General features: G+C 38.2%; 1 protein-coding gene and 1 long non-coding RNA gene across 2 annotated transcripts in view; both read left to right on the top strand.

Annotated features, from left to right (window-relative positions):
* STK4 (serine/threonine kinase 4) overlaps window positions 1–13,762 on the top strand; it is a 113,311-nt gene that overhangs the window by 1,208 nt on the left and 98,341 nt on the right. Inside the window, exons 2-3 of the mRNA XM_003825944.6 lie at window positions 4,417–4,497; window positions 10,786–10,914. Coding sequence (XP_003825992.1) covers window positions 4,417–4,497; window positions 10,786–10,914 — 210 coding nt within the window. The remainder of the gene's footprint in view (window positions 1–4,416; window positions 4,498–10,785; window positions 10,915–13,762) is intronic.
* LOC134729691 (uncharacterized) lies at window positions 4,502–8,346 on the top strand. Its single transcript, XR_010111001.1, has 2 exons — window positions 4,502–5,777; window positions 6,444–8,346. It is a non-coding gene; the product is annotated as an uncharacterized LOC134729691 (long non-coding RNA).

The raw sequence follows: 13,762 nt of genomic DNA on the forward strand, positions 1-13,762 counted from the left end.
TGGAAGTGCAGGGCAACCAAGAGGTGAAGAGAAGGGATTGACTGCCTGGGCAGCACTCTTAGGGGTTGTTTGAGCTTGGGGATGTTTGAGGTGCACAAACATTGCAGAAGGCAAATAGGTGGTTGGGATGGGCTTTGGATTCACCCTAGCGTAGTGTGCTGAGACTGTAATAGTAATGATTATTACACTCATATTGCACTTACCGGGTGCCAGGCACTATTCTATGTGCTTTCCATGTCTCCTGCTGAAGCATATGAAATTGCTGATATTTGACCATCTTTGAACCATAAAAACCTCATTTGAACTCATTTGAACCTCACAACAATCCTGTGTGGTAGATATCCCTATATGTCTGTTTTACAGATGATAAAACTGAGATACAGAGGGTAGTGATTTGCTGGGAGAAGTCATAGCAAGTAAGAGACAGAGCTAGGATTTTAATGTCCATGGGGTCTGGTCCAAAGTCCGTGTTCTTTTTTTTTTTTTTTTTTTTTTTTTGAGACGGAGTCTCACTCTGTCGCCCAGTCTGAAGTGCAGTGGCGCAATCTCGGCTCACTGCTACCTCCGCCTTCTGGGTTCAAGCGATTCTCCTGCCTCAGCCTCCTGTGTAACTGGGACCACAGGTGCGTGCCACCACGCCTGGCTAATTTTTTGTAGTTTTAGTAGAGACGGGGTTTCACCGTGTTAGCCAGGATGGTCTCTATCTCCTGACCTCGTGATCCGCCCACCTTGGCCTCTCAAAGTGGTGGGATTACAGGCGTGAGCCACCGGGCCCGGCCATGCTCTTAACTGCCTCACTCTGATGCCTCTCTAAAAGTACCCCTGTTTCACAGGTCTCTGTGTATGTTAGCAGATATTTACTATAGTACCATAGTGATCCAATTATGAATGCACACTAGTTATGTTTCTTTCTGAACTATGTTCATTCTTTCTTCTTGGTTTCTTTCTCTGAGGCCTTGGTTTAATTGAAAAGAGGATTAGGAATCTGAGTTTTGTTTCCCCCTTTGCCTTGTCTTACATAATCTTGAGCAAAGGACTAAAGTTTCTTGGCATGCTCATTCCTGTACCTTTTGGATTTTAAAAAATGTATTAAAAGCACAAGAGAAGAGCATTGCAGGACTGGGTTCTGAAGTGGCTGCTCAGAACCCTGCTCATTGTAACTAGTAGATTGCCTAATTTGAAGCAGATCAATTTTATTATCACGTGTATCAGTTTATCAGGACAAGACAAAGTGTCATGGAGTGGGTGGTTTAAGCAACGTAAATTTATTCTCTCACTGTTCTGAAGGCTAGAGATCTGAAATCAAGGCATTGTCAGAGTTGTTTCTTTTGACGCCTTTGCTTGACTCGTAGATGGCCATCTCCCTGTGTCTCCATGTTCTTCCCTCTGTACCTGTCAGTGTCCTAATCTCCTCTTATAAGGACACCAGTCATACTGGATTAGGGCATGCCCATATGACCTCATTTTATCTTAATTACCTCTTTAAAGGCCTTGTCTCCAAATACAGTCACATTCTTAGGTGGTGGGTATTAGGACTTCAGCATATGAATTGGAGTAAGCTGGGGACACAGTTTTATTATGTAAGATTTTGTCCATTTATCATGTATAGTTGTTGTAATCCATATCAAATTCTGTGTGGAAAAAGAAATAGTTACACATAAAATGAACTTTATGGGAGTTCTGAAATGGGAGAAAGCTTTGAGAATTAGCCAGACCTGTAAGTGACTACTTCATAGACACCATTACTTGTGTTTGGAAAGATACAGGTGTCTTTTCAGAAATTCAGATGGCATGTGTTTCCAATAACCCCAGTGCAGGAAATGCCCTTTGTGTTCGTGAGTTTGACATTTGTGTGTGTATGTGATTAAGTGAATGATGACAGATTGGTGTCTCATATAGGAGTTAATAATTTTAAAAAATGAGTTGCCATTAGATTAATGGTATAGTGGAAGGCGTAGAGTGCATTCCTGGGATGCTGGCCATCCACATGGCCATCTGACTTAGGAGAGGAGCATCCACCAGTATTTGGTCCATGGATGCTCTGTTGATCAGGCTTGTTCATTTATGAGCAAGTGCTGAAACCGTCTGGAACCTGGGAAGTCCCAGATAAGAGAACTGTATTATCAGAGTCAGGCTGTTTTGGTAATAGTGTTTTTTCTGTGAAGAGTCATGGTATAAAATATTATTATGAATGACTTATCAAAATATTTTTATAGAAATGTTGATAATTCAGTAATACTTCTTAGGTGAAATTCTGTTTTATTGTGATAATTCAAAGATTGCTGATGAAATTCGTGATTCCCATCATTACATTTGTGAATCCATTTCACAAATATATTTTGACCACCTCTTGGTTATCAGGCACCAGAGATGTAATAGCGCCTTAAGTTCAAGTTGTTTTTAATAGCCCCGGATCAAAAACAAACAAAAAAGCACTTAGATTGTTTCAAAGATGTATTCGAGCCGTCATATGCTAAATGACGAGTTAATGGGTGCAGCACACCAGCATGGCACATGTATACATATGTAACTAACCTGCACATTGTGCACATGTACCCTAAAACTTAAAGTATAATAATAATTAAAAAAAAAGAAAAAAAAAGTTTGTCAAAGTATTATCAGAGGTTTGCAGCTGTCTATCTCAAGGCAGTGGCAATTTCCTTTGTTACGCTGTGGTCCCTGAAGTAGTTGAAATAGTGACTTTTGCATTTTGTAAACCACAGAGAGTCAACACTTCAAAGAAACATACTTGATCTTCCTTTGTATAAGCTGTTTATACAACTTTGATTATACTTGAGAAGTGAGGTATTGTCCAATGTTTATACAATTACAATTCAGGACTTTACCAAAAAAACCCTGGCATATGAGATGTTCATTCTGACTTCTGAGTTTATAGAAGTTTCAGTTCTGAAGTTTAAGAGGAGTTTCGCTTCATCCCTTTTCATTTTGAAGGTAGGAGTTTTTATGATGTCATTGGTATTTAATTTTTAGGACCTTTTGATTTTCAAAGGTCACTGTGATCATTTTGTTCTGTTGATATCAAGTTAAGGCAGTTTTGACTTGGAGCAGTTCTCCATTTCTCTAGTATATAGTCCTTGATATTCATAAACTATAAGATTGTCCTTTTGAGATCAGTGTTTATTGGTAGATACACTTGATGTGGTCAGGGTTTTTGTTGGTTTGTTTTATTTTTGTCTTCTAATTTTAATCTGTTTTATTTAGGAAGGTACACATTTGTGTGTGTGTGTGTGTGTGTGTATGTGTGTGTATTTAAGTCTTTTGTTGTAATAATTGATATTATCCAGCTAGTCTAAACCTTTTTTTTTCTACAAAGAAGTCTCCAGTGTGACTACTTCCATATTTCACCGTTTCCTCAGCTCTCTATTCTTTGTTGTTCTTTGTAGTTTCAGGAAGCCATTGTGTAGACTACACACACACACACACACACACACACACACACACACACACACACATTCCTTGGCAAGTTCCTTCTTTAAGCTCATTAGTAATTTTCAGAGATCTCAGAGTTTTAAAAAAATGTTAATTTATAACCTCCCATGTTTGTTATGATTGTCTAGCATAGTCAGAAATCTGAATTATCTGGAAATTGTGAGCAGCCAAGTACCTTTGATTTTTGGGACTAGTCAAAGGTATGTATCTACTCATAGGAAGGTCTTTGTGAGAATATCTGAAACTCACAGCTGCCTAGTGATTTTTCACTTTTGATCATATCTAAATGTACACTTTCCACTTTCTGTTTCTGTGATACCTACAGAATTTATGTGTTTTGACAAACTTACAAAAAACTTGCTAGTGGAAGAGCAAAGGTTTCCCGTGTCTTCCTTAGTCTGCAGTCCAATTCATAGTTATGTGTCAATTCATAGTTACCTTACATTAAACACCTTTTCTGAAGAGATAATTACATCATTTTAATTCATGAAATCTCAAGATTTAAATAGATTTTGAAGGATACATCGAATGCTTGAATCTACAGCATTTCAGCCACATGACTTTTTTTTTTTTTTTTTTGAGACAGTCTCTCTCTGTCACCCAAGCTTGAGCGTAGTGGCGCAATTTCGGTTCACTGCAAACTCTGCCTCCTGGGTTCACGCCATTCTTATGCTTCAGCGTCCTGAGTAGCTGGGATTACAGGCGTGCGTTACCACGCCCAGCTAATTTTTTTGTATTTTTAGTAGAGACGGGGTTTCACCATGTTAGCCAGGATGGTCTCGATCTCCTGATCTCGTGATCTGCCTGTATCGGCCTCCCAAGAAACCCTGTTTCTTAAAACAGTCTTAACTAGTGAAGTCTGTATAGAGAAGTTCCTGAGATGCTAATTATAAAAAAAAGATATATTTTATGTTCTAGTTGCTAGCAAATAAAATGTATTTTGTGTTTATATTTCTTTATTCACAGGCAGCTGAAAAAGTTGGATGAAGATAGTTTAACCAAACAACCAGAAGAAGTATTTGATGTCTTAGAGAAACTTGGAGAAGGGTGAGTGTAAAGAAACTATAGGTAGGTCATTGGGTCCCAGTCTTTTTCCTGCCCCAGAAGAAGCAGAAGGATATGAACCTTTCAGCATTGTTCTAGGTGGGGTGGAAGGTAAATTTACAGCTTGTGATGTCCTTCTTCGCTTTACTCCAATCCCTATTATAGACAGATTTAGTGATTCCTGGTCTTTTTAACACGAAGAATATCTATTGTTTTCTCTTTTGTAGGATCTGTGTGATTTTATCTACTTAACAGATAGCACTAATTAGATTATAATTCTATAAGAAACTTTTTAATTTGCTGTTCATAATTTCTGATTGGTATGCAATAACTGTTTCAATGAAAATCAATGTAATTTAGTATTTTAATATTTGCACCTTTGTGAAATATAGTAAATAAATTAAGCACTATCACCACCTTCACAGCTACTTAGGAGATCCCCAATCCTGGGTTGGGAGCCAGTGGATTTCCTGAAACACAGATTTGTTAATGCGTTTATAAAATACTGATGAAATGATATTAGTAATGTGCAGTGACCATCATTGACTTTCATGATACAATTAAGTTTACATAATTTTTATACTTTTATATATCATTTTAATTCAATCCTGTGTATTTATTCCTTCTTCTGTAATGACCAGGAAATTAAAATGTTAATGACACCATTTCTTAAGTTTTTCTTGTTAATTTTTGAATAGGCGATACAATCATATGATTCAAAATTTAAAAAAATATTAAGACTCATACAATAAAAAAAAAAAAACAACTGCCTCCTACCTCTCTCTGTCTCTTAGCCACCCAGAATCACCAAGGGTAGCGGCTTCTTGTGTGTCTTTCAGAGACAGGCTATGTGTGTGCGAGCGCGCACTCGTGTTTGTGTGTGTGTGTGTGTGTCTGTATTTTTAATCCCTTGGGAGTATTTCTGGATCAAGGGAAGACCTGACATACTAACTTGTAAAAACAACTACCGACTGATGACTATATGCTCTTTAAAATCATTTCCTTTATGTCATTAGATTATTTTTTGGGTTTAGTATTTTTTATGTTAGGAGACAGATTTACAACGTTAAACCCAATCCTGGATTACATGAAATGGTTTTTTTATGATTTACCTCCTTGTAAAAAACATTAGTCATCGTCTTTTTGTAAGTTGGAAAAATACTCTTCGGAATCCAGCAAGAAATCAAGCAGAGAAGGGAAGTAAAAATGACACACCAGCTGTGCTGTGAAAAGACAAGTCCAAGATGAATCTGAAGACTGCCAGTTGACTGGCATCATTAAAGGTATGGGGAAATGACAGTCCCTCTACATCTGTTGCCTGCCATTTTCAGCTTTAGCTTGCCATCCTTGCTATTTTCCCTAAGGCAGCAAGGCTGTGACCTTTAATCTAACAATGCTCTTAAGTTGTACTTAGAATAAGGTCAAGACTGATAGGCATAATTGACTATGTAACTTATTTCTCTCATTTCTAATACAGTTTGCTCTTACTACTACAATGTGAGGCTGACCTGGGTTAAAATCCTCGCTCTACTGTTTACTGGTCATAATAGACAAGTGGGCTTAAGCAAATTGCTTACTATTTTGGAGGCTCACAATCCTCATCTGTAAAGTTGGGATAATAATATATCAATTCATAGAGTTGTGTTATTACCTGAGGTAATTGGGGTAAAGTATAGTGCTTATCACAATAATAAATGTTCAGTAAGTGGCAACTATTGCTATTCTATTTTAAATGTATCAACTGAAGCATTTTCAAGACCTCATCATGTCAAGTCTTAAAGTATTTTTAGGTGTTGTTATAGGTAGCTCTGTTTGAGCTGATTGGGTTTGTGGAATGTCAAAGGAAGACTATAGACAGAGAATATATCAGAAATATAATGTAAACAAAAAATAAGCTAATTATGATTTTTTAAATTGTATTTTATTTATTTGTTTATTTATTTTTGTAGAGACGAGGTCTCACTGTGTTGCCCAGGCTGGTCTTGAACTCTTGGCCTTAAGTGATCCTCCTGCCTCAGCCTCCCAAAGTGCTAGGATTAGAGACGTGAGCCACTGCACCTGGACAAATTGCGTTTTAGATCTATGGATGTCTTCTGCAAGGAATGTGGAAATTTCCCTATGAAGATATCACCAGGGAGAAAACAAAGCTTCAGATCTTTCTTCCCATACTATCACCTTATTGTTCTTCTAAATAATACCAGATTTCTGGTATTTCTTGGATTTCTGTTATTCTGACTGAATGAACCTAAGCAAGCCTCATTTAACTAGGAATATTTTGAAGGAAGACCTTCACTGCACTTCTTTTCCAAACATGTGACACAATGCTATTCTTTTTTTTTGAGATTAAGTCTTGCTCTGTCACCAGGCTGGAGTGCAATGTCACAATCTCGGCTCACTGCAACCTCCGCCTCCCAGGTTCAAGCGATTCCCCTGCCTCAGCCTCCTGAGTAGCTGGGACTATAGGCACACACCACCACGCCCGACTTATTTTTTGTATTTTAGTAGAGATGGGGTTTCACCGTATTGGCCAGGATGGTCTTGATCTCGTGATCTTGTGATCTGCCTGCCTCAGCCTCCCAAAGTGCTGGAATTACAGATGTGAGCCGCCACACCTGGCCAATGCTATTCTTAAATTGTTCGGGAGGATGAATGGTTTGTGAACTCTCACTGACTTGTATCTTGTGAAATGAGCTATGGCTAAAAAAACTGTTGGATTCTGGAGGCTGCAATCATTCTGTGTTATGAGGATCATATGGATCTGTGGCAGAGTAGAGCCAAAGCTCCAGACCAGGATGAGTGGAGAGCACTTGGGAAGTGTTTTCAAGTGGAGCCTAGCACCTTTTTTCTTCTACTTAAAGTTGTACACATTGACTCATTTGAATTTTTATCATAGAATGATAACAAAAGCATCTTGCCCATGGTTTCATAAAAAATGAGTGCTATTGTTAAGACTTGTATCTGATTAATTTGGCCTCAGATACTGTGGTATTTCCATTTTTCTACATAGATCCTTGCCTTGCATGGCTTATGTAAAACACCTACTTCTCCATTCTCTGCTGTCAGTTGTAATTCATTGAATAATCTCATTTTGTTGTAGGGAATCAAGTTTTAAGGGACTTGCTTGTGAGTATGATTGCTGAAATCTTCTAACCACCCCCTATCCCTGCCTTCAGATTACTGTAAATGCAGTATATGGAATCAGGAATCTTAATTTCATGTGAGCTATCGGAGTTTTCCTTGCTATCAGGATGCATAGGGAGGTATGAAGAGTGTTCTGGTCAAGATTGCTGAGTGAGTGTATGAAGAGAACTTTCTAATATATAAGAATAATGAGTGAAAATTATTTTAAATATAAGGATATATAGACAGCTATGGACAAGGGATAGGAAAGAAATCTAAATAATCAGCGGAGACTAAAGCATGCCTTACCCTTGTCAGGAGATTGCATTTGAGCTTCCTGCATGAAGTTGGGGGCTGGAACTCGGCTCTCCATCTGTGAACTAAAGCTGAAATGAATTTGCCTGACCACAACCAGAAAGTGTCATTTGCCTGTGGCCTAGGGAAAAAATGGATATACTGGTTCGATAATAGGAACTGAGCTTGGATTGTATTTAAGTATGGTATCTTGAAGGGCAAAAACCCCAAACTCTGAATATAAGACCTGGTTTAAGTTGTGTATCCCAGACTACTGTACTGAGAAAACCATGAAATCATCGACAGTGAGTGTGGTATAGAGGAAAATCATTCAAGAGAAAATGAAATCCATGCAAGGAAATCTACTGCCATGAGATAATCAGCAGAATGGGAGAATTCACACTGAAGGAAAAAGAAATAATGGAGCAATCTCAAAAACAATTTAATATAATTACAATTTTCAAAAAGATCAAGGAGGAGATAACATTTTAAAAAGGACATCAGATTATTAACATGATTATTAACATATTTGCCCAAAGGCAGATAAAAAGTTGGGAATCTTGACAATGAAAACTACAACAATTGAAGTTTTAAAAGCCCAATAAATTGGATAAACAGTAAACTAGACAAACTGAAAGGAGAATTTGTGAATTGAAAGATAGAAATGAGACTGATCACAACATGCAGAAATACAGTGTTGGAAACCAGGAAGACAACATAGATTGAGGAGGTCTAATACAGTTTCGGTAGGAATTCTAAAAGAAGATCCTAGAAGTGATAGAGGAAATAATCACATAATAATCCTGAGAGTTTTTCATTCTTGAGGAAAGACACGAGCCCTCAGATTGAAGAAGTTTATGAAGTGCCAGATCAACTCCTAGTTACATTACAGTAGAATAGTAGACTGTTAAGGACGAAGGAAACCTTAAAAACTATGGGGAGATTACCCATGGAAAATGATAATCTGATGAAAGCTGACTTCTCAGCCACAGTCGATGTTGGAACACTGCAACAACAGTGCTGAGGGAAAGCTGTTGTCAATCCGGTATCCAACCAAACTATCATTCTAGAGTGGAGGTGAAATAAAGACAGTTTCAGACATACAGGAGCTAATTTATCAAGAATGCCTTTGGATGGAAGTAACAATACCCAACAAACAGTGGCTAACCAATAAAGACATTAAGAACTAAATAATACATCTGGGGGTGTGAGATTCGAGAAGCCATTAATTGGCTTGACAATGGTTTGACATCTGGGTAATTCTCATAGTCTCAAATGGCTGCATTAGTTTCAAGCATCATCCCTCACATGGCAGTAACCAAAGAAAGAAGGGAAGTGGCAGGTGGAAATGGGCCTTCTTGTGTGCTTGTCTCCTACCAGGGAAGAAAGTCTTTCCCAGAAACCTTTCAGCAGAATTATCTTCAAATTTCAGTGGCCAGAACTGGGCGACATGTTTGCCACTAGTTCAGTCACTGGCAGAAGGGAATAGGAATTCTGTGAGTGGCTTGGACTACCATGGTATATCTCCTGGGATGAAGCACATCACCACTGTAACAAATTAGGAAGTTATTTTAGCAAGGAAGAAGGGACACATGCTCAACAGTTGCCTCTCTCTGGCAAAAAGTATTTGGTGTAATATTTAAGGATCATTATGCTAGTTTTGCAAGTATGACAGCTTCTAATGGAATGGAAATATTTTTATGTGCTCTGCATAGACTTAAAAAGTTTTATGTTACTTTCACATTGAAACAGTTCATGAGCATCTTTTTGGCAGTTAGAGTATTCTACTTTGACATAGTAGGTGGCACTGTTATTTTGATTTTTTTTTTCACCAAGACAGTGTGAAGATACAGATGTGTTGGGAAATATGAAAGACAGTTTACTCAGTATTATTTCACTGACAGCTGCCCAGGATTCCAATGAAAATGTTATCTGTGTAAAGTGATGATGGTATCTCATTTGACCATCACAAATGAGATACCATCACATCTTGTAAGGTAGTTTGTTTATTGTCATTTTACAGATGAGAAAATTCAGGTACAACAAGGTTAATAAGGTGTAAATGATAGCTAAATGTAGTGTTGGTAGGACTCAAATCCAGCTTCTTTACTTTCAAAATCTAGTGGATCTGTAGCCTCCAAATTGACTAGATACACAAACTTTATTTTGATATTAAGCTGTTAAGGGAAGATGGAGTAGGAAGCAAAGAGTGTGTGTGCTGTGTTTACCTGATACTAATATTAAACAGGCTTAGATTTTAATTAGTTTCCATAATATTTTAAGTATTATTGTAAGTAAGAGGAGCAAGGACAGAAAGATCTTGTGGTACTAGAGTGAATACAATAAAACAAAGACTGCCACTTCCATATTGTACCCCAGTATAGATGGGGAGACAACGTAAGCTTTGTTTTCAGACACACCCGGGTTCAAATCCTGGACTGATAACACAACTGGTTTCAAATCCTGGACTGATAACTTATGTGACCTTGGGCAAATCATTAACCCCTTTGAACCTTTTTACATTTACCTGTAAAATAGGGATAATCGTCTCATCTTCATTTTTTGTAGGAATGAATTGAGATGGTGTACAGTCTCTAGCAGATAGCAGGCATGCAGTGCATGGCAGCTACTATATTACCATCTCATAAGAATACATTCATTACAGTTTTGAATGTGAAGCTTTCAAGATGCCATTTTGTTGTAGTTCTCTTGGCAGTTTTTTCCCCAAAAGTATTTTAGCTATCTTAGTTTTGCAAGTGTATATGTATTAGGCACTTAGGGATATATGTTAGAACTATCAGTTGCTTGTGTTTTACCACTTCTTATATCTTGGCTTGCTTTGACTTTATAAATGTTCTTCTTCTCCCAAATGTATAGGTCCTATGGCAGCGTATACAAAGCTATTCATAAAGAGACCGGCCAGATTGTTGCTATTAAGCAAGTTCCTGTGGAATCAGACCTCCAGGAGATAATCAAAGAAATCTCTATAATGCAGCAATGTGACAGGTAAAGGCATGTGGGCTTCCTTTGGGGAGAATGTGGTTTTGAATTAGCTATGATTGTGTAGTTTGATACCTAGAGACACATTTACTTAGATATTTTGCAGAAGGGAGAATTCGATGGAATCACTGTGCATTTTCTTTTCAGAAAAAAATATGATGATAATGGTTGTTTTTGTAGCTAAACCTCCGTAATTTTTATGCATGGTGTTTTGTTTTTTTTTTTTTCAATTTTTCTTTTTTTTTTTTCTGAGACAAAGTCTCGCTCTGTCACCCAGGCTGGGGTGCAGTGGTGCAATCTCGGCTCATTGCAACCTCCACCTCCCAGGTTCAAGTGATTCTTGTGCCTCAGCCTCCCGAGTAGCTGGGACTATAGGCATGTGCCACTACGCCCAGCTAATATTTTTGTATTTTTAGTAGAGATGGAATTTCACCATATTTGTCAGGCTGGTCTCAAATTCCTGACCATAAATGATCTGCCTGCCTCGGCCAAATCCCAAAGTACTGGGATTACAGGAGTGAGCCACCATGCCTGGCTTTTTTCTTTTCTTCAGTGAGCCCTTTTAGAAACTAGGAAGAAGAGGCAGAAGGTGGTGCTTGCTTTTTTGTGTGTGTGTGATAATGATCTTTTTTACTTCCTATTGAGAAAACATTTCTGCAGAGATAGCCAAGAACAGATAATTCAAATGTTTTTTAGTTCTAGAAACCTTAGAATATCAGGTAAATCTATAAAAAAAGAGTAGTTATGTATATACTACTGTTTGTTCCTTCACATTAAAAAAATTATTCTAGCTGAGAGTACCTACGTATTTATTTTTGAGGAACTAAGATTTGTCAAATGTTGTAAGCAGGAAGTCAGACCAAAAGACAACCACAGAAAACCACGTGGTTTGCTCTGAAATTCCATGACAACATGGGTTGGTCACTGATAGAGCAGGCTTCCCCAGCACTATTTAGATTAGAGACAAACACAAAGTTAGGGGCAATGCCAGCTCTAGGGAGCTGAAGATGGGTGAGAAATTCTCTCAGTTGAAGCTGCATTCATTCTTCTGAAGGCTTTTTGGTCAGCAGATCAACTTAGTACCTGCTGTTTGCAAAACTTCTACATTAGGGTTTAGGTGGGGCTACCTACCAAAAAATTAGTCCAGAAGCCTTTCAGTCTCACAGACTTGGGAATGTAGTCCTTTCTTTTTTCTCTCCCTCCTTTTTTTTTCCCTTCTATTTTTGTGATTACTGTCTACTAGATAAAATCCCCATTTTTCTTGATTGGATTGACCAGATGAAGGTGGCAGTTTTCCATTTACTCCTTTTTCAGATACATTTTGGAAGTTCTTTCCATTTGGCAAATTGGGACTTTGTCACTTTCGATAGACTGTGCGGGAGCTGTGTTCCAAACAGAGTATGGAAATGTCTTTAATTAAAGAAGAGATATTTTTAAGCGTCTACTCTGTGCTAAGCACTGTAAGAAATACAGTGAAATACAGAGCAGAGTCCTTGTGCTTTGGGAGTTTATAGACTAATTGGACAGGCTAAGTATATATATATGTAGAGGAGAATCTAGCCAACAGTGCAAGTCTATAGAGAACATATTCCAGTAGTAAATACTTGATAGTAATGGCCTACAGTATTTAACTCCTGTCAGTACTGTATTACAAGGAGAGTAAATGTGTTGATATTTACCTTAGACACTTTTTTCATTAATATTTAATGTGTGTGTGTGTTTTGCTGTCCTTGTCACTGGCATGTTTCCCAAGGTTTGAAGAGGAAATTCTAAGAGTTCTGAGTTAATGAAGCCAATTTGGTTTTAACATCAGTTGTTAGGAAACTTCATTTGGCCATGATAACAATCTAGCCAGTTAAAGGTGGCAGCTCTCAGAGGGCACATTATTTTATTTTAATAGGATATTTGATTTTTCTCTGAAATTTCTTGTTTGGTATCTCTCTTCCAGCTTGAGACCTAAAATTCCAGGTTTGATCCTGAACATTTTTTCTTTATAATAGATTGTAGTGTGTCTATGTTTTTATTACAAAGTACATATGACTTCTTAGAAAAATTCAAATGAAAAGAAAAGAAAATCACTTTTCCCTTTGGAGAAATCATCATTTTTTCTTTTTTTTGAGACGGAGTCTCCTCACTCTGTTGCCCAGGCTGGAGTGCAGTGGCGCGATCTCGACTCACTGCAAGCTCCGGCTCCTGGGTTCATGCCATTCTCCTGCCTCAGCCTCCTGAGTAGTTGGGACTACAGGGCCTGCCACCACGCCAGGCTAATTTTTTTGTATTTTTAGTAGAGACGGGGTTTCACCATGTTAGCCAGGACGGTCTCGATCTCCTGACCTCGGGATCCGCCCGCCTCGGCCTCCCAAAGTGCTGGGATTACAGATGTGAGCCACTGCGCCTGGCTGAAATCATCATTCTTAAATACTGCTTGATACACATATTCTTCCAAATCACTTTGGAGTTTTACAGTAATTACTGTTTTGTAGCCTGCTTTTTTGTTTGTTTGTTTGTGTAAACACAATATCTTCTCATGTTATCACATAGTCTATAACATTTTTCATGGATTCATGATATTTTATTATACGGCTATAGCATTCTTTGTTTTTTTTGAGATGGAGTCTTGCTCTGTCGCCCAGGCTGGAGTGCAGTGGCATGATCTCGGCTCGCTGCAACCTCCACCTCCTGGGTTCAAACAATTTTCCTGCCTCAGCCTCCCGAGTAGCAGGGACTACAGGTGCACACTGCCACGGCTGGCTAATTTTTTGTATTTTAGTAGAGACAGGGTTTCACCATCTTGTCCAGGCTGGTCACGAACTCCTGAGCTCAGGCAATCCGCCCGCATCGGCCTCCCAAAGTG

The sequence above is a fragment of the Pan paniscus genome, chromosome 21 (genome assembly GCF_029289425.2).
Source record: "Pan paniscus chromosome 21, NHGRI_mPanPan1-v2.0_pri, whole genome shotgun sequence".
Classification (NCBI taxonomy): domain Eukaryota; kingdom Metazoa; phylum Chordata; class Mammalia; order Primates; family Hominidae; genus Pan; species Pan paniscus.